The 27,270-nt window shown below is 41.7% G+C and overlaps 4 protein-coding genes across 4 annotated transcripts; 2 read left to right on the forward strand and 2 right to left on the reverse strand.

The window, feature by feature from the left end:
• Nucleotides 1-111: 111 nt before the first annotated feature.
• IFT57 (intraflagellar transport 57) lies at nucleotides 112-2,028 on the reverse strand. The gene is made up of 7 exons (XM_017900726.1): nucleotides 1,989-2,028; nucleotides 1,755-1,914; nucleotides 1,393-1,674; nucleotides 1,144-1,309; nucleotides 970-1,078; nucleotides 569-910; nucleotides 112-503 (listed from the first exon to the last, which is right to left on the reverse strand). Exons 2-7 carry the CDS (start codon nucleotides 1,910-1,912, stop codon nucleotides 337-339), a joined length of 1,224 nt encoding a protein of 407 aa, XP_017756215.1. The 5' UTR covers nucleotides 1,913-1,914; nucleotides 1,989-2,028; the 3' UTR covers nucleotides 112-336.
• Nucleotides 2,029-2,733: 705 nt separating this feature from the next.
• On the forward strand, nucleotides 2,734-3,676 carry cnir (cornichon-like protein). Its single transcript, XM_017900751.1, has 4 exons — nucleotides 2,734-2,860; nucleotides 3,123-3,191; nucleotides 3,272-3,525; nucleotides 3,607-3,676. The coding sequence occupies exons 1-4, from the start codon at nucleotides 2,786-2,788 to the stop codon at nucleotides 3,674-3,676; spliced, it is 468 nt and encodes a 155-aa protein (XP_017756240.1). The 5' UTR covers nucleotides 2,734-2,785.
• A 1,836-nt stretch (nucleotides 3,677-5,512) lies between these two features.
• Nucleotides 5,513-14,060, forward strand: Plc21C (Phospholipase C at 21C). The gene is made up of 17 exons (XM_017901032.1): nucleotides 5,513-5,626; nucleotides 5,739-5,885; nucleotides 6,483-6,754; nucleotides 6,877-6,961; nucleotides 7,035-7,452; nucleotides 7,532-7,652; nucleotides 7,720-7,915; nucleotides 7,989-8,316; nucleotides 8,402-8,593; nucleotides 8,699-9,546; nucleotides 9,622-9,666; nucleotides 9,739-9,940; nucleotides 10,003-10,231; nucleotides 10,306-10,624; nucleotides 10,716-10,907; nucleotides 10,998-11,449; nucleotides 12,120-14,060. The coding sequence occupies exons 1-16, from the start codon at nucleotides 5,528-5,530 to the stop codon at nucleotides 11,118-11,120; spliced, it is 3,816 nt and encodes a 1,271-aa protein (XP_017756521.1). The 5' UTR covers nucleotides 5,513-5,527; the 3' UTR covers nucleotides 11,121-11,449; nucleotides 12,120-14,060.
• A 5,383-nt stretch (nucleotides 14,061-19,443) lies between these two features.
• On the reverse strand, nucleotides 19,444-20,670 carry jhamt (juvenile hormone acid methyltransferase). The gene is made up of 5 exons (XM_017900430.1): nucleotides 20,484-20,670; nucleotides 20,254-20,425; nucleotides 20,037-20,169; nucleotides 19,801-19,948; nucleotides 19,444-19,646 (listed from the first exon to the last, which is right to left on the reverse strand). The coding sequence occupies exons 1-5, from the start codon at nucleotides 20,668-20,670 to the stop codon at nucleotides 19,444-19,446; spliced, it is 843 nt and encodes a 280-aa protein (XP_017755919.1).
• Nucleotides 20,671-27,270: the final 6,600 nt, after the last annotated feature.

Consider the following 27,270-nt stretch of genomic DNA (forward strand, 5'->3'; position numbering starts at 1 on the left):
ACGAAGATTTTTTAAATTATAATACAACTTTATTTAGTATAATCTTATTGTGAAAAACATTACATCACTGAATAATCAGTCTTTACAAATTAAATACTCGGTGCATACAAATTTTACAAATGCGATGTGAGATAAACGATGTTTTGGTCCCTCACTGAGTTTAGATCCCCATCAGTAATAATTCAAACTAATTATCTATTGTCTGTTTAAGTAGACTAACGAAAATCAATACTGATAGGTTTTACTAAAAATAGTTATTTGTAATAATGCTAATTGTTTAATTTTGCGATACAGATGGTAACGATGACTTATGTCATTAACATGTTATCTAATAACTCAAGTTATCGCGATGTTGTTTGGATTATTCATATCTTCCTGTAACTGTGTACGATCTCGTATTCTTGCACACATTAAACTGTATTCTAAAACGCCAATTCGGACATTCATTTCGGAAATTTCATTTTTCATTTTAGTAATTGTCTTTTTTATATTTATTAGTGGCGCTAAAAAGAATATAGATGATCATATTACTTATGTAATAATATAGAATAATTTGTAACATACTTACTTCCATCTGTCATACTTGATCCTCGTTCATCCATTTCTTTTTTTATATGCTCTAATTCTTCTGATAATTTGTTAAAAATTCTTGTTCTTTCTGTTACACCTCCACTAACATCTCGATACTGTTCTTTAATTTTTGACAATTCATCCTGAAGCATTTGGTATTCCTTTAAACTAGGTTCAAGTTGCCTATTTAAATAGGATTCTCTTGTTTTTACTTTATCTAAAGTATTAATTATATCAGTATGTAATTTATCTAGTTGATTTTTTGTTCCAGTTAAATTTGTTGCTATGTTTGTACGTAACTGTTTCATTTGCTCTATATGTGATCTCCAATCTCTCGAATCTAAAATAAATTTCTTTCTTACAGTTTTGCATCTTCAATTTTCATTAAACATTCTGTACCTGTCTTTACAGTTACTTTGAGTTGAGGTAAAACTCTTTCCAATTCTAATTGCCACTCTTCTCTGTTTGTTTTAGATTCTAATATATCATCAGGTTTTTGTGCTTCTTTCTAAACAAAATTATAACAAAATTAAAATATATGTTTTCTATAAGCATATTAATCATCATGCTTACAAAATTTTGTCCATATAGTTTTGTAATATCATCAACATGTAAAATATCTTCATCTTCATCATCATATTCAGCCATCATTTCCTCCTCTACTTTTTCTAAAATTAATTCTGCATCATCATCTTCTATATCTGGTTCATTATTTGGTTCATCAGGTGATATTTCTACTCTAAAAATGTTTACCTATATAATACATGATCATACTTATATATATACATATATATCTTTAACAAATGTATTTTAAAAATTTACTTCTTCCATTGAAATTTTTGTGCCTTCAATGCCTCATCTGCTAAATTATCCAAAACATAAATAGCATGTTCACCACTTCCTTGTTTAAGTTTATTAGGTGGAAATTCTATTGGTACATTGGTACCTCTTAAGTGGTCCAATATTAAAGCTATTGTAGCATTAGGATCATCCGATTCTTGTGGAGCTTCAAAGTTTCCACCTGCTTTTCTAATTAACCATGCAGCTAAAGAAGTGAATGTATAAAATTGTTCTCCTGGATTTGTTTGCGTTACAAAGTAATTCCTATATTTTCAATTAGCATATGTTTCTTTTATCAATTCATGCAATACAAAATTAAAATATTTGTCCATAATTATAACTACCTATTTATAGCTTTTATTTTAAATTCTGGCAAAAGTTGAGTATCATAATGCAATAGTTTTAATTTTTCTAGTAAATCTTCCATTCTAATATACATAACATAAGAAGCAGATGGCGAAGATCCATCTTCTATAATAATTTTCGGAGCGTCACGAAACATTCCTGTAATTATAATTTTATAATTCATACCGTATGTGTATGTTTTAAAATCTGCCCATAAAAACAAGCATGTTTACCTTTTATTTTGTAATGTTTTTATGGAGGGTCATATAAATTGTTTATTAATATTTATTTATAAAATACACAGCTCAATTTATTAAATAAATAACTCGTACATATTTGCAGTATTGTAACGTTTACATTTCATTCTTTTATAATATCGATTAGCCGCATAAACGCAGACATGATATTTTACAGATATAACATCTAGTGAATTATCTAAAGTGCAGTTTAAGAACTCCAGAGACCTCTTCAATCTTTATATTGTATCTAATGTTACTGATTTATCACAGAATAAAATTCCAATTGCTAATGTATTTAATTAAAACAAAATATTATTCATTAAATATTAGAAAGTTATTTACTTTAAATTACATAAATAATTACAATGAAATGTATAACATTTTTCACTGTTTCGCAAAACATTATGAATTATAAAATTGAAATACGGAAACAACGTATTCAAAATATTATAATTATAATTTTTGATAATTTGTGATGAGAACAAATTATTAGATTTCTGTTCTGGCATTTAGAGAATTCCATTTCATTGTTATCAATAGCTAGAGATATTGGTTTGAAACGACTATTATTTCACTATTTCGTAATTTGGAAAAGACTTTCGATGGTTGGTAGTACCGTGAGTTGTTCATTTTGTCGATTTTGACAATCGGTCATTTCAGTTTTCGGTTAGGTTTATTGAACTTTGCACGTGAAAAGCATTATAGTGATTATACTTCTAAGAAAAGCACACATGAATCATCAGATTTGATCCTAATGCTATCTAACGTCTATTTATATTAACATCATTAGAATGATGTCGGAACCTTTTCTGTTCATAATAGCCTTAATCAATACCGGTTCAGTACTTTTCCTTTTAGTATATTTTGTATCCTTTTTATACTTTATTGTTCAACAAGAAGTTGCTGTTTTTATTTTTTGTTATGCACATAGTATTATTAATCAATCATAAAATTTTACATATAATTTATTGAAAATATGTACCTAGGGATTTTTATGATATTTGTTTTGTATGGTATTGAAGTAGGTGTAATGGCGCCAGATTTGATTTTAAATATTTTTAAAGTAATTTTTGTCAATGAAAATCATTCTGTTAGATTCCTTATCTTAAAGATATAATATCCATACAGGTGGTCACTCTATCAGATTTAGAATGTGACTATTTGAATGCTCAAGAATGTTGTTCGAAGTTAAACATGGTAATTACATAGTATTTTTATTACAACTATTGATTAATATAAATATAGTAAAATTAATTTTTTATAACAATATGTTTTAGTGGATAGTACCAAAGCTTGTAGCACATTCATTTTTGGAATTTTTATTATTAATACATGGGGAATTGATATTATGTTTGGTAAATTTACCTATGACAGTATGGTTAATGTGTGAATACTTTGGAGTACCCAGTGGTAATATGGGAGTTTATGACCCTACAGAAATTCATAATCGTGGACAATTAAAAAGGCATATTAGAGATTGTATGATCTATCTTGGATATTATCTAATTTTCTTTTTTATTTATCTTTACTGGTATGTATATTTTAGATATTGCATTAATCATCATTAATATTAAGTCAATATTTATTATCATTTCTTATGTATATTTTTCAGCATGATTATTGCATTATTAAAAGGAGATCCGCTCAAGAGAAATGAAGTTGGATTATTAAATACAAATTAATAGCATCGATAATATTTAAACTTTTATATATCCTTGTCTTTTATTTCAGTCATACTTAACCATTTATTTATTTTTATATTATAAATACCAAATGAAATGTTGTTAACATGTATAAAAGTCATATACTTTATTGTTACAATTATCCTTAACTAGTACTGTATTTTTAATGACTGAAATTCGTTGAATATAAAACTTCCATAAAATTGTACAAGTTTCTATTTCAATTCAATTGTAACTATATATAGAAGAGAAACATTTTAATTTTGTAATTATTAAAACTCAAACAAAGTAGGAATTCTAAATAAAACAGCTTGTTATATATATCAAATAAATGTATATATAGTCTTTGAAATTTACTTTTTAATTAATAGTTTGAATATTCTAATGTCATTAAAATGTAATAAAAGACTTAATGACTCGTTTATCCACCGACTCGTTAAATTAAATTGAATCGGCTTTACTGCTTGCGGCATAAGATTAGATCGATTTAATGAACTTGGTGCAGCTGATTAGCTTTTTTCTATATGGAGGGCATATATTTATTTTTAGGCAAGACCAGAATTAGCAACAAAGTTTGCCGAAATCTTTGAATTACGTTCGAACTAAATACGTATGTCGTTTAAAAGAAGAAAGGTCACGGCTATAATATATAATAATCAATTAAAAGAAAAAAGTATTTGTGGAAAATCACGACATCAAAATAGCATTAAAAAAACCGCAAGTAGTAGGTTATTGAATATCACGGTTCGCGTTAAAATCAATTTGAGCGCGATAGGCGCACGTGTAATGCGTTCTCGTATAATCTGGTGGTTTGTGAAACAGTTTGAGCGCCTCCTGGCGACGAGGATAACGGGTGACGGATGACGGGTGACGGGTGGCGGTGCTGGGATTTACTCGGAACATCTTCGGTACGGCGCGCGGAAGAATGTTCTTCTGGACCAAGTGAGTGCGTGAGTGCACAGAAGTACGAAAACTTTCGCGGTGCATATCAATTATAAGTTTCTTTTACCGTGAAGCATATGTGTTAAACTATCCTTTTCATTTCAATTGAGATACTAGACAGTGATTTAGTAATTTCGAGATTTGTTTTTCCTTCAAAACATTTAATTAACCGGGGCTGACGTCGATGTTCACCAAAGACTCTACGAATCTGTTATCGATATTCGCAAGACGGTACCAGTCAAAATTTTGCGACGACGACGACGACGACGACGTCGTCGTCGAAATACGGTCGCATCTTTCATTACGGATGATCAAACAACGGCACCTGTCAAGGTAAGGTGGTTCACGAGGTGCGTCTAATGCATAAGAAATTCTCGATGAGGCTTACGTTGCCGTCACCGTCACCGTCACCGTCATCGTCGTCGTCGTCGTCGTCGTCGCCGCCGTCGCCGTCGCCGTCACCGTCACCGTCACCGTCGTTGTCGTCGTCGTCGTCGTCGTCGTCGTCGTCGTCGTCGTCGTCGTCATCGTCGTCGTCGTCGTCGTCGTCGTCGTCGTCGCCGTCGTCGTCGCCGTCGCCGTCGCCGTCGTTGTCGTCGTTGTTACCGTTGCCATCGTCGTCGTCGTCGTTGCCGTTATCGTCACCGTCACCGTCGCCGTCGCCGTCGCCGTCGCCGTCCTTGTCGTCTTCGTTGTCGTCGTAGTCGTTGCTGGTGCCATTGCCGTCGTCGACGTCGTCATCGTTCTGTTTTTTATTAATCATTGTCATTGTGGTTATCAACGTCTTTGTGCTTGTTATTGTTGCCATTGGCATAATCAGTCTGCATCGCTTGCTCCTTTATTAGTGCATTTGTGCTAGGAATTAATACTGTCTTTATATCAAACTACTCGCAGTATCCTTCAGGCAGGATGGCGGGTAACAAGACAACAGGTAGTGTCTTGCAATTTAGACCCATTGAGGTGTCTCAACAATTACAGGATGGAGAAAAATTCATCAAATGGGACGAGGTATGAGTTATATATCAAATTATAGTAGATTTTAGATGGTATGATTAAATTTTAATTGACAAATTATGCTATTTTATGCATGACAATTAGTTTTATTTATATTTCTATGCAGGATTCTGGTATAGTAACTCCAGTAACATTGAGGGTAGACAAGTTTGGATTCTATCTGCATTGGGTGGATCAACATAATGAAATGGAAATGTTGGATATTGCTGTAATAAGAGATACTAGAACTGGAAAACATGCTAAAGTACCTAAGGTATTAAACTGTCTGTTTTAATTTATTTTCTTTTCTTCATTAATAGATTCAACGTATTTTAGTTTTTATACGTAAATTTAGATAAGTTAATTTATGATTAATTACATCAAAGTTAAGCCTAAAGTTAGTTAAATGTTTCGTTTGTTCTATATATTAGCGTGCATTAAGCATAAATATTTGGAAATGAAGCTGTCTTGCCTTTCTATAATTATATCATGCTTTTGCGTGGTTGCTAATGACGCACAGCACCACTACATAATTATTGACAAATCTATAAATAGAATATTACCTACTTTCTGTCCTCAATGTAGTTCATTTTTTTCAGTCACACCTATCTTTGTACACAATGGCAATATTCTTAGTATAGGAAGAAGAGCAGTTCTTATCTACTCCATTTTCCTATAAATCAATGAACATTTAGTAAAGTGGCATTGTATGTAGTTTCAGTTTGTACTGACAGCTTATTGTAATGTAAGCTATTGTTATTACCGTGTATAAGTTTATTCCATATGAATAGATTTTGTTAAGGTCATTGCATTGAAACGTCAAAATTGTTTGTTTTGTTAGAACTTGCCTGAATAAAGAAATGATTTTCAGGATCCCAAATTGAGATATCTTGTGACAATGGGCTCTCAAGATTCTTTAGAGGAAAAGACAGTAACAATTTGTTATGGATCTGATTTTGTCAATATGAATTTCATTAACTTCTGTACAACACGTGCAGAAGTTGCACAACATTGGACAGAGCAAATTTTTCAGCTTGCATATAATTTATCTCTATTAAATATCAGCACAACTATGTTTTTGCAAAAAGCACATACCAAACTTACACTTGCAGCTGATAAATCAGGAAATATCCCCGTAAAGAAGTGAGCACTGTTTATATATTTGCGCTTATTAAACTAAATCTATGTTTATATATTATGTAATATATATATTACACGCACATATTTATATATAAATGTGCATACTTTATACATTGTGATTTCAGCATAATAAAAATGTTTACGCAAAACAGAGAAGATCGTAAACGTGTCGAAAAAGCACTTGATATTTCCAGTCTTCCATCTGGAAAAGTGAGTGTAATATCTGATTTTAATGTAAACATGATTTCCTTGACATTAAAAATTGCATTCCTTTCATTTTTAGAATGATGTAATATCATTACAAAAATTTCAATTTGAAGATTTTTTCAACTTTTATAAGTCTCTTACTCAACGATCGGACGTTGAAAAAGTTTTCGAACGCATCGTAGGCAATAATAAGCGTAGGCTAATGTCTGTCACACAATTTGTTGATTTTTTGAATAAAACTCAAAGAGATCCGCGTTTAAACGAGATATTGTATCCTTATGCAAATGAGGCGAGAGCAAAAGACATAATAAGTCAATACGAACCAAATGAAAGTAATGCTGATCGGGGTCAGTTGAGTTTCGATGGGTTCTTAAGGTACTTGATGAGCGAAGATAATCCAATTGTAGCTTTATCGAAACTTGAATTATCGGACGATATGGACCAGCCGCTTGCGCATTACTTTATAAATTCTAGTCACAATACATACTTAACAGGTATATTACTTTCTTGATTTCTATTCATAATCGATTATGCAAATATATAAGGTTTTATATATTTTAAATACGCTTGTAGGACATCAACTTACCGGAAAAAGTTCCGTTGAAATATATCGTCAGTGTCTGCTTGCTGGTTGTCGATGTGTAGAATTGGACTTTTGGAACGGAAAATTTGATGAACCTGTCATTGTTCATGGGTATTTTTATTTTACAACGAAATAATAAAAATTACATATTATATACTTCTTTAAAAATATTTTATAGATATACATTTGTACCTGAAATATATGCACGAGATGTAATTGAGGCAATTGCTGAAAGTGCTTTCAAAACTTCAGAATATCCTGTTATCCTTAGCTTTGAAAATCATTGTAATCCAAGGCAGCAAGCTAAGATAGCTCAGTATTGTAGAGAGTTATTCGGAGAAATGTTGCTAGATGCACCACTTGAATCTCACAAGGTATTTTTGATATATTTGTAATTTCAGTGGTATTTTTTTTTCTATTTGCGTTTTTTTAATAAGTAGTATTTAGTTGGAACCAGGTCAAGAGTTACCACCTCCATCTTTATTAAAACGTAAGATTATAATTAAAAATAAAAAAAAGCATCATCACCACCATAAAAAACATAAAAAGAAGCAACAGACACCAGCTATAGAGTCTGAAGAAGGAGTTCAAGAAAACGAAGATAATGGAGTAACGAATCAAATTGCGGAGGGAGAGAATGGCCCGCCGCCAGATGTTGTTCTTCAAGTTGAAACAAATGATAATAATGATCAACAGGTTGGAAATGGAGATATTTCGCATCCTCCATTGCTACAGCAAAGACAAGGCAGTAAGGATAGTACTCAGGATGACGAAGGTCAGCACTCAATGACAAATATATCGTTGAACATTTAGGCAGAATAGTGGAAAAATTTACTTTATTTTCTTTCTTTTTTTTTCAGAAGAAGAAGAGGAATCTAGTACAGAGGAGGATGAATCAAATGTGGAGGATATAAAGTTGAGGATAGGTGATAAGGTACCTGCACCTGATAAAGTAGCATCTAGCACCAAAGAAACGGAAGCTGGAGCGGAAATTTCAGCCTTAGTTAATTATGTACAGCCTGTTCATTTTAACAGTTTTGAATCGGCTGAAAGTACGTTCATATGTATTACGATACGAACTACCAAATTATTTTGTTTTTTTCTTCTTCTTCCATACTTGTATTGTGATATTAAAATTCTTCAATCAATTGTTACAGAAAAAAATCGCATGTATGAGATGTCATCATTCGACGAAAAACAAGCTACGACGCTTTTAAAAGAAAGACCATTAGAATTTGTAAATTATAATAAGCATCAATTATCAAGAGTATATCCAGCAGGAACACGTTTCGATTCTAGCAATTTTATGCCTCAAGTGTTTTGGAACGCGGGTTGTCAACTAGTAGCATTAAATTATCAAACACTTGATCTTGCAATGCAACTAAACTTGGGAATTTTTGAATACAATCAGCGTTGTGGTTATCTCTTGAAGCCGGAGTTTATGAGACGAAAAGATCAACGATTAGATCCTTTTGCAGAATCAACTGTAGATGGTATTATAGCAGGAACGGTTCATATACATGTAATATCAGCTCAGTTTTTAACAGACAAAAGAGTCGGCACTTATGTGGAGGTGGATATGTATGGTTTACCAGCAGATACAGTGAGAAAGAAATTTCGCACGAAAATTGTTCCAAACAACGGGATCAATCCTGTTTATGACGAAGAACCTTTTATATTTAAGAAGGTTGTTTTGCCCGAACTTGCTTCAATTAGGATTGCTGCATACGAGGATTCAGGTCGTTTAATTGGTCATAGAGTGTTACCTGTAGTTGGATTATGTCCAGGCTATCGACATGTTGCTCTTAGAACAGATGGCGGGCAACCATTGTCGTTAGCAAGTTTATTTTTACACGTAATTGTGAAGGATTACGTCCCAGATGGTCTGAGCGAGCTTGCTGAAGCTTTGGCAAATCCAATTAAATATCAAAGTGAAACAGAGAAAAGGGAAAAGCAATTATCCGTTCTTACGGATTGTTCCGAAGATCTATCAGAGGAAATTGATGTAAGGTTTGATACGTGAAGAATTTATTTATTACTAACTCGTTAATACTAACAAATATATACTAACATTTTCTAGGATAAACCCAAAGTTGGTGAAGGAGCAAGTTCTTCTAAGCCAACTGTAAGTTTATCGGTCAAAGAATTTCGACCGATATACGCTATTTTATATTTACGTTTAAATATTTTGTCTCAGGAGGAAATCATCAAAACGAAACGACTGCAATCCGTGGGTGAATTACCAACACTTGCTCCAGCAACTACAAATATTCATGGTAGACCCTCTATCGCTGGTTTAAACACGCCCGATACGCAAGATAACGAGGATGGTACGCCAGCCTCTACGGTTCAAGTCGTTGATGCTTCCGCAAATAAAAGTCCTGTTAATGTCAGCGGTAGTAAGTATCGATTACCTATTACATTCTGTTTGGATGGCATAATTAGTTCTTTTATATTGCAGTAGGTGATGAAATAATGGCCGAACCTTTAGAGAAATTAATGGAGAACAAACTTGTTCGAGATAAGAAAATAGAGCTCGAGAAGAAACTCGAATCATTGCGGAAAAAGCACGAAAAAGAAAAATTAAAAATGCAAACTCAAACGCAGAAAGGGTCTATTGACGGTGAAAAGCAGAAATCGAAGTTTTATGTCAGCCAGAAACTTGTAAAGCGATTGTCAAGTAGAAATATGTGAGTCATCGATTTTAATTTAAACATCCGTTCATCTATAAACATTTTTACATATTTTTATATTTCTTGTGTAGCTTTTCAAGCGAAGTAGGGTTAAGTACGTTACCTTTGGCAGAAACGTCGGAATGCACAGACATAGAAAACCGCGAAGGAAATGGTGGAGCACCGAAAGGATTACCTAGAAGTCAGAGCGAACAACGTTTACTGGCTGTATGTAAAATTCATGTACAACAGGAACGGGAACTTCAAGAAAAGTACTATGAAAATTTATTCGCGACTGTGGAGAAAGTAATGAAAACCTCTCAGTCTAATCAGTTGAAAACGTTAGAAGTACTTTTGGAGCGAGAAACTGCCGATGTTATGAGGAAACTTCAAGCTACGAGACATGGAGAGGTACATGTTACTTATATTGATTTATTACTATAAAATGCATCTTTTCTTTGTAAATAGTAGCTGTGATATCAAAATTTGTATTTAATTTCAGGTAAAACAGTTAGCAAAGGTACATAAAGATAAAGCTGAGTTAGATCGAATGAAGAGGGAAGTTGCAAAGTCTACAGTCGAAAAGGGTGTAAACGAACGCACACGACTAAAAAAAATTTACGAGAAAAAGAAAGCAGAGCTCGAACGGCAGCATGAAGAAGTTCGGCAAAGGTTAGAAGCAGAAAGGAAAAAGGTATATATTTGTTCTTTCATGTTTATTTTAGGATTATCAATTTATTTATATAGTAGGATGATTTAAGTTGTGTTTCTATTCATATTTCAGGTTAAAACAGCTTTAGTCGCAGAGTATAGCAGTCGATGTAGTAAGTACGACAGTGGAGAGCTACCTTTGTCGCCATCCAGCGGAAGTGGTATGACAGAATCACTCAGTGGAAATACGTATTGACTGAAATAGTCGATAATTTAATATCGACGTCTCATAGTGACACAGTTTGTTGGAGTATACACAAATACATGTCAACAAACTGTTTTTGCTGGAAGTATGTATCCGTTTGGAAAGTTGACAGTAACAGATTGTGCGTTGCTCCTCCATAATAAGAAGGGGTCGCAGCGGCGGCGTAACGATCATGATGATAAGATGTTCGTGAAATTTACGCAGTTACCTGTGTTTTGCTAAACTAATTTTATTCACTTCTAAAAATATCTCTTTTGTAAGGTATGCAGCATTTATGAAGTGATGTATGATTTTGACGCAGAACGCCATCAAGTTAGGAGGTAATTGTTACATAGCGTTTTGTCCACAAAGCATTTGATAAACGTCTTGCGTGCAAGGAATCTCTTTTAGAACGATTTAATGATCTGACAAGCATCGTTTTAATCGATTACTACAGATAAGTGCGTTCGAATATGTGAATCTCATCGCATATGAGCTATTACGAAAAGTTCGATGTTGAGTAACGCGTTAAGACTATTTTCTATTTACTCAAAGACTCTGTTTTTCTTTTTTTTTTTTCTTTTTTTTTTTGGAAGGTTAGTAATATACGTTGATCGACTGTTTAATCGATTGATTCTCTGCGCATGCGGGAACGCCATTTTGATCTCAACACGGAAAGTAGCATTGAGCATATTGCGTTCGAAAGGGTAGGAATTGAGGTTCATTCTTCGTTTCTTTTTTTTTTTTTTTCTTTTTCTTTTTGATGTTACTTACGCACAGTATTAAACGCACTATTTCTCATTACACTCGAGACCATCGCCGCCAGTGTCGAGGTTTTAAAAGTTCCGTTTTAAAAGTCGATGAAATTTCGGAAAAGCGAAGAATACGACTATGTGGGAGAGGTACATGATTCTAAATAAGAATAATGTTTCTAAGTGCTACTATTTAATCTTGTTATTATATGTATAAGATGTTATTTAATTAACAAGTCGATGCTAAATCGCGTTCCAGGATACTCGGGTTGTTTTGTAACGTGAAAAAGCACAATTGACGTTCGGCACATTGGTAGGATTTTGCCGAATTCGAGATGCGACGACGAAAAGGGACGTGGCAGGAAATGTATGAAGGAGAGTGAAATCTCTTTGGCCTAGAGGTAAGGGACGCGGTAAAGTTTACGATTCGGATGGGCGTGTGCGTGATTTGATATATTTTTGACTGAAAGTACTCCGTATAAAGACATTTTTTGAATAGTCCGTATCGTGAATGACAAAGAGATCGTATTGTATAAAGAAAGCAAATATAGAAAATTCCAAAAAAAAACAAAAAAAAAACAAACAAACAAATGAAGCAGAAAAAAGAAGATAACTATTAACGGGAACGTTTCTAGCGTTTTTGTACCGCGCGATTTCATGCCGCGGCCATTTTGAGGCCGTGGCGAAACGATTGGAGCGAGGAAGACAATCAAAAATGTTACGTTGTAACATTGTCCTTGTTGTTTCTAATTGTATGTTATTTTAAGTAACTCGATATTACACATACATATTATATATATACACATATATCTTAATATATATACATATATATATTCTTAATAGTTATTACAAATTTAGAATTAAAAGTCACACACTTGCGCATTGTAAATCTTTCTCGTGTGATCCATCCCATTAATTTATTTCGTAAACAATCACCGAGATACGTCGGAAGTATCACGAATCGCGAGCTTTTTACAAAACGTCGTGTTTTATTGATGATTCGTGCTCATCGCATTCGACATGCGTGTATGGTACACGCGCACGCACGCACACGCACGCACGCGCGTACACACACACACACACACACAGAACATACGTACATTATATACATGCGAACGCACGTAGAGCGCAATTGTTGCCGATGCGAAAAAAGAAAAGGGAAAAGAAGAAAGAAAGAAAATGGAGTACATTTGCTATTATAACACTGTCGTCATTTACGTTGCGTCGAGGGGTTCCGATTGGATCAATTCCCTTCGATTTGGAGACTGAACTCGATCCCGAATCGTTGATAAACTATCGTCTATCCGTGATAATTTTGCCACCGTTGTTTTATTTATTTAACGGGGCGCTTTTTATGCTACGATGTACACAAGGTTCCATGTGTCCCGTGAAGATGTCAACCTGCATAAGGAACGAACGCGTAATTTGTTGGCATTTAGGCTCGTTTCATTTCGACGTTCTTTATCCTTTTTTACCACGAAATATCACGCAAGAAGGTTGAACGTCCACCATATTGCGCAGTTCTACGTTCTAATTTATACGTTCGTTTCGGGTGATTTTATACATCTTCCACGCTGATACTACGCTGTTTCCAAATGATTTTATTGTAACACGAGTCAATGCAAGCAACGATGCACGGATCGAGTATATATCGTTTTCTCGAGGCAGAGAATTTTCCTGCTAGCAGGTACGCGCGAACGACTCGTACGGTTTAGTTTAGGCGATCGGGAAAGAATATGCGATAACGAAGCGATGATAAGCGAAAATTGCAAGGTCCTGCGAGAAGCGTAGCGAGAATGCATCCTAAACCTCTCGCAATATCGTAGCAACCGGCTGTTTAATTTATGCACAAAACACTGCATTTTTGTTATTATAGAATGGGTATTAGCATATGTTACGTATCCGGCAGAAAGGGATCAGTTTAGCGTTAGGTAGTTAAGCGTATCCGCTTAAATATAGTTCTAGACGTCCATCCGGATGAAACGATCGTACACGACGAGTTACCATTTCCTTAAGTTTACGCCGATTTATCGTGATTGCATTTCTCCACGAGTTACCATCTTCCATGAGAAGAGAAGGAAAAGAGAGACGTACGTTGCGGTGGACTCGATTGATGAGAACATTTAACTCGAGAGGAAAACAGTGATAATCTATTAAAAGATGAGATAATGTAAGTGTAAGCGGGTATAATTTAATTAAGTAGCGGTAGCCATTGCTCGACTACTCGTAAGCGTTTCAACGCGAGAGAAATCAATAGTACATTATGCTAAGTCGTACAAGATTATCGGAAGTTTATATATATATATATTATAATATATATACATATGTATGTAATGTTCGTATACACATTATACGTGTGTCGATGTTTTTCCGATCGTTTAGTCGCAACGATGCACGCCTCTCGCATCGCTGATTCTTGCGATACCAAACGGGTTCAACGATGTAGGGAATGGGTAGGGGGTTACCGGCAGATTCTCGCGATTCGATGCAAAGCACAATGTTCGATAGATTTTCAAGAGATGCGCACAGGTATCGCGGCGATGCGTAGGCGTGAATTTCTTCAAACGCTTGTATAGTCGAGAGCGAAACGTTTTGCGAATAATCGGACTGCGAAGAGAACTTGATGTTCCACGATCAGTTATGCGCTTGCACGTGCGATTTCGTCAGGATCGGCGGAAGAAAAGTATGGCGGCGTCATCCAGTCGCGCAAAATGCGTTTCGATTGTTCGTAATTATGGTTTCGCGGTACATACTCTGGTCTCGCGTTTTCGGCTGATTTTTTCTTGAGGCGCGAGCTGGCGTGCGAAAGTCCGAGAAAATTTAAAAAAAAGAAAAAATGAAAAAAAAAAAGAAGAAAATAGGATAGAAGGACAGGAAAAATGAAAGAAAGAAAAAAGAAGACGAGTCAGATTGGGCTCGCGCGATGCATTTTCTTCGAATATTTTTTCCGCGCGCCATACCATATAGTTATATCGCGTAATTCGCATGAGACGAACACCGTTTCGTCCTCTTCCTATATTCCTGTAATATGCATAATGCATGCACGAGCGCGAGCAATAGTCCGAGCGTCTCTTCGAAAATCACCCGAATGTATTTGCTATTTGTGCCAGCGTATGCGCGCTCGTACATTATGTATATTACACATGTACCTAATGCGTATAAGTATAAGAATGAACTAGGTTACGAGGACAGATATTATATTCATGTTGATATATTATGTGTTGTTGCTGTTGATGTTGTTAACGGTAGAGTAGCGAAAAGGTGGCAGTTCTAGCATAGTCGTTGTTCATAGAGTTAAATGCGAGGTTAGTTTTGTGTTACTCGTATGCGACACGTGGTCGCGTAATCCGCACGATAAGGAGTCGCGAAATTTGCTACGTCGTACCATGGGCGGCGTGTCGCGGAGCTTGCCAAAATCGAAATACGTATATAAACATGTATGTTCCCCCATGACGAAGCGAACGATCGCGGCGCTGACCGAGCGGTGGCGATTCGTGCGAATTGCGCGCATCTTTTATTACCGGCGTATCGATGCGAAAAAGAGACGCGACAATGGGTACAGATCGCATGTACGCGTCGCGATTGCGAGTTGTAGGTTATTTTGAAACGGCCTATCGACGATCGTGGCGGTCCGGCGTCGCTCGCCTTCCTTTCGAAGTGATCCCGCGCATGCGCGTGCTCGCTTTCCCGAAAGGACGTTCGGTTTTTTTTCCCAGGAATCTCGCTCACCGCGCATGCGTGTTCAGGCGAGCGTCTCGCGCGAAACGAACGACACGCAAAATTTTCTACGATACCGTGCGATTATTCGGCTCGCGTAAAGAATTTCTCGCGAAACAACGATTCATCGTACCTGACTCGGTTCCTCGTAGTCCGCTCGACGTTCCTTCCGCGAACACGCGGGGAGGAACACACGAGCAGAGGAACGGGCACGCGAGAACGGGACACGCTTTTAGACCGCATCCGAGAGCTCTCACGACAGAGCCATGCTTTTCGGATCGTCAAATCTGTCAATTCTTCGATGCTTCGAATATTCCTCGATGTTCAATGTAATTTTTATCGTTCTCTATCGAACCGGTTCGCTCTTTTTACGATCTTCTCGATGGTTCTTTTCTCTTTTCCACGCTCGCCTTTCTCGCTCACCGAGCGGAGAACGTTTTGCTATTGTCGTGCGCGTAACTCTTCGATCCCGCCAATCACGCGTGTCGTCGGGTTTATTCTTGCCCCGCGCATTACATCGCGAACGATTTTCCATAGTTGGACGCGGGGACACGGAGCCGCGCGATCTCCGCCATCTTTTTTTTCGCCCGAACCGCCTGTTCGTTCTCGTTTATCGCTATCCTCTCGAAAGCTATTCGAGCTAAATTTATTGTTCCCTTCGTATCGCGTAAGAAGCAGCGGTATATCGATCGTCGCGGAATATTTACGGACGATTAATAACGCTCGATCCGTTTGCGGCGTGGAGGCGCGTATCATAACCGCGTTTTCCTTCCGCAAATTAGAACGACAGCTCGTGTGTCGCGCGCAGTTTGTTTTCCCTCGATGCTCTTTCCACGCTCGATTCCTTTTCGTCGGCCGACACACGCAACACACGTAGAAAATGAAGGGTTTCGCTGTTTGCTCGTCCACGAGCTACCACGACCTACCACACCGTGCTTCTCCGGTTATTCTTAATTGCCCGTACAAAACCGTGCGTACCCATTAACCGTAATTTACGAGTCGCTTCCACATTAGACCGGCCAGGGGAGGATTATTCGTTCTAATGTTCTCAAGATTTCCTCTCGATACATATTTTAAGCCACTTTGCACCGGCGCCGCGCGCGAATTGATTTAACGCGGCTATTTCATTTTCTTTACGGAAACCTGCGTTTTCGCGGTACGCGTGTTGCATGTACTAACACGCAGCTGTTCGTCGGCAGACGATAGATCTTGATTCGTCTACGGGAGTTCCGGAAAACCGGCGGGAACGCCGAGTAACTCTCGCGGGTCGACGACGCTTGCCTCATCGGTTTCCGGCGTCTGGAGCTCGACGATCTTCGTCGTCACGACGCTAGATCGATCGAGGAAATATTCGCGATCGTCCATCGCGGATACGAAATTCAGCCGCATCGAGTCCGATCTGCTCGTGTCTCGATCATTCCTCTATTCTTCCGCATCCGACGCTTTGACGCACAATTGTATACGTACGCACATACGAGCACAAACGCATTGCTTGTATTTGTTTAATGCTATCTGTAACGTGCCTCGTGAACCTATATGCTTCGTAGCTTCGACAAGTGGTCATTGGAAAACTCGAAACTAGCCACGACACATTGATACCTTATGACATGTGAGGCCACGTTATTTTCGCTGCTTTCTGCCATTCATCGGTATACGCGTTGTTTGAACTTCTTTGAAGGTACCTGTAATCTGTTTTCTCGAATCTATATGCTTCGTAGCTTCGACAAATGATTATTAGAAAATTCGAAACTAGCCACGACACATTGATACCTTATGACATGTGAGGCCATGTTGTTTTCGCTGCTTTCTGTCATTCATCGGTATACGCGTTGTTCTGTAACTTGTTTTCTTGAACCTATATGCTTCGTAGCTTCGACAAATGGTCATTGGAAAATTCGAAACTAGCCACGAGGCATAGGTACCTTTTGACATGGGAAACCATATTGTCTTCGCTGCTTTCTGCCATTTATCGGTATACGCGTTGCTTGTATTTCTTTAATGGTACCTGTAACGTGTCTCGTGAACCTATGTGCTTCTTAGCTTCGACAAGTGATCATTGGAAAATTCGAAACTAGGTACGATGCATAGGGTACCTTCTGCCATGGGAAGCCACGTTGTCTTTGCAGTTTTCTGTCATTTATCGGTATACACGTTGCTTGAATTTCTTTAATGGTACTTGTAATCTGTTCGTTCGAATTTGTATGTTTCGTAGCTTCGACAAGTGATCATTGGAAAATTCGAAACTTGGCACGATGCATAGGGTACCTTTAGATATGGGAAGCCATGTCGTCTTCGCTGCTTTCTGCTATTTATCGGTATACGCGTTGCTTGTATTTCTTTAATGGTACCTGTAACGTGTCTCGTGAACCTATGTGCTTCTTAGCTTCGACAAGTGATTATTGGAAAATTCGAAACTTGGCACGATGCATAGGGTACCTTTAGATATAGGAAGCCATGTCGTCTTCGCTGCTTTCTGCCATTCATCGGTATACGCGTTGCTTGAATTTCTTTAATGGTACTTGTAATCTGTTCGTTCGAATCTATTTGCTTCGTAGCTTCGACAAGTGATCATTGGAAAATTCGAAAGCGACTAACTACGCATAGGTACCTTCTTTCCTTCATTTATCGGTATACGGGTTGCGTTCGTTTTGTTAAATTCTACAGACGTGTCCCCGCGATCTATGGGTTCGTCGCACGCTTTGCAAGAAGCTGGTCCACCTCGTTTCACGCTAGCTGTTCACGCGCCGATCGACCCTGTCGTCGCGACGAGCGTCCGCGCAGATCTTCCGTAACGATAAGAATTTTTTGAGCCGTTTTTACACATCTGTATACTACTTCCGCCTGTCTGTCGAGCCGCGCGCTATCGCCACCGCGACTCATCGATTATCGTTCCCCTTTGGACTGTTTTCCTATATTTCGGCATATTTTTCGATTTCGACGCATTTACATTGTTTCTCGCTTGAGCCGTAGTTCCGTGTTCTAGCTGTATACGCGATGTAGGGACAACGTCGTAGGCGCTGCACGCTGCAACTTTCCACGTGGCGGTCGTCCACGTCCGATAGATTCGCGCCGGTGACGGGAAAGCGGAAAAGATTCCGGGAAACGCGCTAGAATTCTCGAGTTGCTTCCATTTAGCGTTTCGGTACCACGCTCCTCGCTCAGCTGATCCGCGTTGCTCCCTCGGGGGGACGGCGCGCGGGATATTCGCGTGATATTCGCGTGATATCCGCGTGACGAGTGTGCGAACTTGGGCGAAACGAGGGAAACGAGTGAAAATCGTTTCTCGCCGCGTTGGCGTTGCCGCCGGTTCCGGCATGGTAATTCGATTGCACGGAATTTCGAGCAAGCGTCAGGGTACCGAGACGATCGATGTCGACGGTTTCCAACCGACTTATAAACTTGGGTGTATTTTTTAGCGAGAAGCGTTAGTAAAATTGTTATCGCCTGTATGGATACCGTAAGCACCGTAAAATAACAAAAAGAAAAAGAAAAAAGAAGAAAAAAAGAAAAAAAAAATGATAAGAAACTCACTTATATACCTGTACGACGATATACGAGTTTTAATGATATTCTATAAATGGCTGTACCGTATTGTAAAATCAAAGATATAGTGTACAATAAAGTTTAGTGTCGTAGAAACGACGCCACGACCGTTTCTTTCCTCTTCCACTCGTCGTTTACGCCTGATGCTCCTATGTCGGGCGCCATCGAACGACAGACTTAGAGTAGTACGCATCGTGGATGCGGAGAGAAATTAAATAAAGCAATTTGAACGTTTCACGTGCGTTTATTAACGAGAACAAGTACAACGACGAGCTCGCATTCATTCCCGCGAACGTTGTCAAACGACGCGTGTAATGGATTTCTCAGCACGTACCGGAAGGCTTCTTCACGTACGCCACGAGAATGTGATATCTATCCAAGATACTGTATTCTTGCTGACCGTTGTCGTTCTTGTTAGGAAACAAGATCTTCCGACTCGCTACTTCGCGCACTACCACGTCCTCGAACTCCTCTTTGAGGTGATCAGGGATCCGCGAGATGAAGGGATTAACCGCAATTATATGACCTGCAACAATGATCGATCCACCCTTACAGCGCGCAACCCGTCTTCAACCCACATTTCCTCCCGCGTGTTTCCCGATCTCGATCTGCCCATAAACGCGCCATTTTTAACTGCACGCGAAACGGACCATGCGATAAATTACGATACGATTCTGTACTTTTCAGTGCTTCCATGTTCTGGTAAACGAAGCTCTTTTCCCTCCTGCTGCAGTGTAGGATCTCGAAGCCTATGTCGTCCAGCATCTTCCTCAAGGCCGCCCGGGAGTCCTTGCATCGCTGGAAGAACGGCACGAACTGATCGGCGTCCTGGAACGAGGTTACACCGGTGAGTAACACGGATTTTTATCGATCATTTGCCAAACGAACGTCGAATAACGCTCGTCAGTCGCGTTACCTCCATGTACGCTTTGTACCGGGGGTTCTCGTGGACCCTGACATAGGCGTCGAAACCGTCGTTCCACGCGAGGAACATAACCAGCGCCTTTCCTCCGGGTCGCAGCAGCTTGTAAACGTTCTCGAAGGCTCTCCTAAATTCGACAGGGTTAAATCGCTATATCTAAAAATTGGGAAAAGAGATAGAGAGAGAGACAAAAGGTGGGGACACGGTATACCGAGAGTTCTGGCACCAGTGGAGACAGTAGAAGGACAGTACGTTGCTATACCGGGCCAATTCTTTGCTAGGCAGGGCCGAGGCCTCGATGTCCAGCTGCAAGAACGACAGGCGTTTCTCGTCGAGGTATTTCTGTCTCGCGTGATCGATCATCGGTCTCGATATGTCCACCCCTGCAAACATTTACTAACGATGACGTTCCTTCCAGCAACCGTCTCCCCGTTCTCTTACCGACTAGCTCAGCTTCCGGCGACAGTTTCGGCAGAATCAGGTTCTTCGTCACGTTCCCAGGGCCACAGCCGACGTCGATGCACTTACCCTTCATCTCGGACATCTCTTTCTTGAACTCCTCGATGACGTCCAGCGCGTCGCGGTACTGCACCATGCTCGCGTTCACGTACTCGTCCACCATGAACATCTCGATCTCTGTTTTCTCGGTAGAGAATGGAGGAAACGCGGTACCAGCGACGGCAAAACGACTGGCGAATCTTCGAAACCCTCGCGAAGATGCGCGCGGATCTGGGCGAAGATGATCGAGGAAAAATAAAAAGTGGACGCGTATCGACGCGATACACTGCCAGATCTTCTACTGGTGACTTTTCGACCCGACTTTGGTATTTATATTCGGTGACTCGTACAAACAACTTTTCTGCTCTCACACGCTTCCCCCATCTTCTCATTTTATTTTTTTCTCTTCCTCTTTTCTTCACCTCGCTGCCCGCCGCCCCCTCTTTTCTCTCCCTACCTACCTCAATATCCGAATTCTTCGTCCGCTTCGCTATCTGGAGTCCGGAGCTCGCGCCATCTTAACCGATGGTCACGTTCGGAAGTTCAGTGACCTCTCTCACCATCGACTCTGGAATGCTTTAGGACCGGGAACACATCCGTCGCGTTTCGACCATCTTTTATCTTCCCACGTATGTATCTATCGTGACTGGAGTACTAATAGATGACACAGGGTCCTATCTGGCCTATCGTGGAAGCCTACTTTTTCACGTTACAAATCGTCCGGATTCGGGTACATTTCTCTCCGCCTCGTTCTCGTGACGTCCAATGACGAAACGAAGCTGGGAGGAGGTCGAAGACGCGAGCTTGGAACATCGAAAGCCTAATAGGCAAGGTCCGGGCTTACTTCGCACGGGGGATGAGGTGGTTCCAAGACGGAAGGGGGAAAGTCGTCGTGGCCGGTTTGTCGGGCAGCAAAGTTCGGTATCATCCGGTTTCTTCAGCGAAGACCGAGGAGTACGAGGAGCTAGGCGAGTTGGAGCCGCGTGCGTTTGACAAGCGGACGGGTTGGCCGCATTCGTAGGTACCTCTGTCCGGCAAATATTTACCCGATCGTCAGGTGGTGGCGGTCGCGTCTTCGAGCCGTTCCTTCGTCGCAGGTAGGTCGTTAAAGACGTCGTTAGGAAATTGAACCGGGTCTATTCGCAGCGCAAACATTGTATTTTTCGCTCGATTAAAAGCCGCCCTCGTTATACCGATGATGGTTCTCCGCGTGTATTCTCGTTCCATCGCGGCACGCCGTATTTATCGCGCGCGTGTCGCCGTTATTTTTATAGTCCGCTTGCCGCGATCCCTTTCTCTCCGCCAAGCGTAATTAATAAATTAAACCGGAGCGATGTTTCTCCCGATCGATCCTACCGATTCGCCGCTTATCTTTCCTTTCCCACGTATTTGCATTCTCGGACGGAACGCTCGGATATTTGCATACGCGTGGACCCCAAACCGGGCTCCCGGGCCATATCGCTGGCAGCTGGCTTCCTTCGGCCGACCAGATCGAACGTATCTCGAACGTAAACCGTTTTCCCTTATCCTTGATCCTCGCGACCCGAGCAACGTCACACTCGCGGAATAGGTTGCAATCGGGCTTCCCCGTTCCAAGTTCGAAGTCAGCGGTACTCTCCTTGGCTCTGCTACTTTGCTAGCTTCTCAACAGATATTCCCGAGATCCAGTGCGGGTTGACCCGTTTCACCTCCGTTCTTCTTCTTCCCCCTTCTTCCTTCAGCTCCCATTCTTTCTCCGACTGGCACACGCGAGTTAATACGATACAACATAGTCGCGACTCTTTCGGCGGAGCCAACAAAGGCTCGTGACGTGCGCGCCTGGCTCCCGAAGTTATGCAACCACCGCGGATCACGGAGCCGAGCGGAATCGTCGTTCCTTCGCGACCTGGCTCGTTGCTATCGTTAGCTAAGAATCCCGATAGCGTAGGCTTGGGGACCGACGGATCGGGGGACAGCGGGACAGAGAGAAAAGGGTGATCGCGGTATTATGGAAGAGGGAACGTGGACGAGGCGGATCGCGGCGAAGGAAGATGGATGCGAAAGCCGCGAGGCAACGATAGATAGAGACCGTCTCTTCTCTCGCGACCTCTCCTCACCTTTTCTTCCGAAGCGTGTTCTATCGGGTCCGCGCTGTTACGCCAGATTCCGGCATTTCCTCGTCCCCCGCGAAAGCCACGGTTTTTCTTTTCCGACCAACGAATGGAACGGCGAAGGCAGAAGGAAAAACCTCGCTCCCTTTTTTCCCTGGGATCCTTCTTCCTCCGCGGTCGTCCCGTCTCTTTGCTCCCGCATCCTCCGCCACGTTCGCGTGTATCGAACGAAGCTGGCGGAGAGAGAACGGAGGGCTTTGATAAATGACCGACGCGGAAAAAAATCAGTGTCGATACGTCTTGCTCGAGGAGATGCGCGCTGCTGGATGTATATATCTAGGGATACTGTCTGATTGCCAAATATGAAGAATATTTTATTATTATTTTATGCTAAATATGTATATTTATTGCGAGTTAAATGAGCTAAATGGGGAGTAAAGTATAAACTAAAAGACTAGATTGATAACTATGATTAAGCAACTGACTGACACTCTCGCGTTAACCCTTTAGTCCGAGTAAACATGGGGCTGAGTCGCTGCCGCAATAGTCATTCTGATCGACACTAGATTTACGGAAACAGTCAATTTGACGGAAAGGTTACTCCAATTATACGATGGTAAGAGATTTAGTTAACTTGTACTAAGACTGTCAACACCTTGCACTCGAGAGGTGACTTTCAGTCACCGTTTCATAAAATTTGGAAGATCGATATTAATTAATATATCAAGTTTAACAGTGTGCGAGGTATCGAAATCAAATGATTCTACAATTCTTTATTTACTGCTCAAAAAAGTATCGTTAGCTTTTTAGTAGAGAATCTTTCGCGCTGCAAAGGGTTAATATAATATACTTTTTAGTAGAGAATCTTTCGCTCTGCAAAGGGTTAATATAATATATAATTGTTTTTAAATTAAACTAATCGTTAAAAAGAAAGGCGCGTGGTTTCCTTTACCCGTCAATTTGACAGGTGTCCTTAGAAATACGTATACAGATCTAGCGTTAAACGCGATTTTCGTTCATAGCTATGCTGGCAATGACATAAAACAGTGTACCCACTTAACTTGGGACGTGCGGTCCTAGGGCCGTATATACGTTCCTGGGCCATAGCAACGCGTTTACGTGGAACACGTTTACGAGCCTTATCAGTTGTTTTCGTCAAACGCATATATGAGTTCCCTGACCAAATTGATGGTTTCCATCGTACCCATATACGCGACGGTAGTCCGTTAAGGGCTAACTCTCGCTAGAAAAGGACTGTCTCAAGACAGCCCTTGCACCCCAGAATCTAGCAGTCTCTCCTCTTTCACACTCAGGCTGCCTTTTTCGATCACTCGTAATCCTTGCACTCGTTCTTTCACACGCACTCCAGATATGTGCACCCTGAGCATTCGATCCGAACCCGAGGCCCCTGCTTATTATCCACCGTCAGCCAGATAGGTCCAAGCGTTCCCTTGTACTCGCTCTCAAACCCTAGCATCCTACGCATATAGAGAGGTAGTGGAGTAACTCGGGAAAAGAACGGATTTGGAGCCAAAGCACGGCTCTATTTCGCGTTCGTGGAGCAACGGTTGAAACGTAGACATTACTCGCGGCATGGAGCGAGAGAAACTTGCGTCTCGCGGGTTTTAAACGGTTCTTCGTGTCGCAGACGATTGTCGGGGGTCGATGGTCCTTTCGCGGATGCGTGCCTTATCGGAAAACACTGAGTGAGATATATGGAGAGATTATACGAGATGGCGTTTCAGAGTCGAACAGGCCGCTATTCTCCGCTCCGTCAATTATGCTAATTTCGATTGCCGCGAGATTAATGGAAGAAGGCGGCGTCCCCTTCTACCATATACTCGCTTCTCCGAGCCCCGACGCCGGGGACCTGACGTTCCTTCCGCATTCGGCCGACCGTGTATAATGTAGCAGACTTGTAATTATCGCGGGTTACACGCTGACCTTTCCTATCCGTGCCGCGAGCCAGCTCCTCGTCTCTGCTAATTTCGCGAACGCGAACCACCGATATAGAATCGTACCCGTGCCACACACACGGACACGATGAACTCTGGTCCGTGGGTGAGCATAGAATAGGCGTAACGTCGGACACCGTTTCCTCAAGTGCGCGTGTGGAGAACCGTGCAACGGGAGAGGAACGAGAAGAAAAGGAGAGACAGAGAGAAGCTGGTTGACGGCATCCGCATCAATAATACATGTCGCTCGATACCCACCGCGCCCCCCTCGCGAATACTCCGCGCTTATATTCGACGCTTAAATTTGCGTGTGACACGGGTAACCTCTCTTCTTCCGCGACTCTGCCATTGTTCGCGGGTCGAGCATTCGCCGGTGGCGCATTGTCCACGACGACCGAGACCTCTCGATTCTTCGTGGACACCTCTCGTTCGAAATTTCACCTCGACCATCCTCGCGATGAATGGACGTCCGCGTCGCGGGGACGAGGGCCGACGACCGAGCTGCCAGAGATGGGATTTTTTCCAGCAGCTGGAAGAACGACCAGCGAACGGCTCGATGTCAAAGTTTCAAGCGGCGAAACGATAAGTGGTGTCTCGGTTAAAAGGGCTAAAAGGGCTAGCATCCCTTGGCCGTGTGCGAAAATATTAACGGACAAACGGCGCGCGTGTTCTATGCACGCCTGCTCTCTCTCTCTCTCTCTCTTTCTCTCTGAGCTTCGGAGGAAAGTATGAAAATCCATACAGTCGCTCGGAGAAAATATCCGTCATTTAAAATGGATGGATTTAGGTGGATATAAAAGTGAGGGGTGGAAGAAACCGGTAGCTGTGCGCGAGGGAGGCCCTCAGAGGGAGGTTGGGTGAGCTCGGAGGCGACTACTGAAAGTCGGCAGCGCCTGCTGGAGGTGTGGAGGTGGAGACGGAGACGATGGCGGTGGCAGCGGCGGTGATGGTAGTGGTTGCCGGTGGTGTTGGAGATTTAAGGGAGACATTTTAAATGGATGGTTCTCTCGCAGAAGCCGGCTCCGGTATTATCCAATACCGTGGCGAGTCTCGCGACTCCGTGTCGCGACTCGAGAATTCGCGAGAATTCGCCAGCATCCGCGCGAAGCGATCGCGAGAGAATTATGCTCGCCTCGCGCCGACACCTTCGCCACTGAGCGTTTCCCCATGGCGAATTTTCCTTCCCCTCACCGGATAAAAACCCGGTCCTTTTCCCTGCCGGCTTCCTAACCACGGAAAGCAAAGTTCTCCCGATCGGGGGAAAGTTTCGCGAAAACTCGCGACGTTAAAGCGCGAGGGAGGTGGCGGAGCAGGATACTCCGGAGTATCTTCGACGCGAGATCACCGTGTCTGGTAGAACGAGAGCCGGCGAGATATCGCGGCCGGGAATAAAAATACCTGTGCTCGTTTCTCGCCTTTAAAGCCCGCGCGCGACTGCTCGTGTCGGCGTGTGGTATATACGGCTTTGTATTTCGCGCGAAGATAGTGCTACATCTCTTTAAGAAGACTCGGTTTCAGGATCGATAGAGAACGCAATCGCATTCAACACCTCCGACGTCTTTCGGCCTGCCTGTTTTCGCGTTAAAAAATCCTCGGGTGGTAGCGACGACCCTGGCAGTCGGTCCTCCAAGCTGGACCAGCCACGGTATTTTTAGACGGGGCTGTTGCACGGGAAATAACCGTGGTAGATCTCGGACGACGCTGGGCGAATTCCAGATGTAATCCGTAGCTTTATATCTCGGTATTAATGGCCAGCGTTTCTATGGCAGTGCTTCCGGATCACGACCGGCCGTTAAAGCCGGAACGTTCCGCGGTTATGGGCACCCCTAGCGAACCCGAAGGCTCGTCGTGCAACGTCCGAATTATATCGCGGCGCTACTACTTTGGCCAACTGGTCTACGCAGGGCTGCGAGTGTCGGCGTATCCGAAGACACGGGTACGCGCGAAAGCGGATGGGTTCTTGCTCCTCCTTTCGCGGCGGTGTTCGCGAGCAGCGTCGGCGAGGGGTCGCGCGATCGGGCAGACGAATGGCGAAAGAACGTTTTCCTTTCCGGTGGAAGAAGGAAAACGGAGACCGCCCAATGAGACCGAGGCGACCGTTCCGCGACCAATCGTCGAGTTTCCAGCATTCGGATGTGACTGCGAACAGGTGTGGCGAAAGAGACTGCGAGCGCGAGGGCAGAGAGACGGGAGGGAGAGGGAGAGAGGGAGAGAGAGAGAGAGAGAGAGAGAGAAACAGAGGAAACTCGTTCTCCCTGCAACGGGGGTGGATATAAAGCGCGTGGAGATGAGCAGGCGAAACCGGGAGCAGTCCTGCGCGATCGGGAGTTTCCCGAATTCGTTTCACGGACCGGAAGTCGGCATCGTATTTGCGCTTTCCATTGGGTTTCCGAGTGTCGTCGGGGCCAATGGCACGACGAATGCCGACTGTCGGTGCCGCGATGCGGATTCTAGAGGGGTTGGTTACGCCCCACGCTCTACCTATACACCGAATGAAACAGCCAGAGAGAGGAACGGAGGAACGGAGAAAGCGGGAGAGCCTGGCTGCTCCCCCGACTAGATCCGACAGAGACGGCGAAAGGAACGAGCGAGATTTCCCTTCCCCTCCTCCCACTTCCCTCTTCCATTCCCTCTTCCATTCCCTCTTCCATTCCCGTTCCGCTATCTCTGTATTTGCGAGGGAAA

The sequence above is a fragment of the Eufriesea mexicana genome, unplaced genomic scaffold, assembly GCF_001483705.2.
Source record: "Eufriesea mexicana isolate 0111107269 unplaced genomic scaffold, ASM148370v2 scaffold474474835, whole genome shotgun sequence".
In the NCBI taxonomy this organism is placed as follows: domain Eukaryota; kingdom Metazoa; phylum Arthropoda; class Insecta; order Hymenoptera; family Apidae; genus Eufriesea; species Eufriesea mexicana.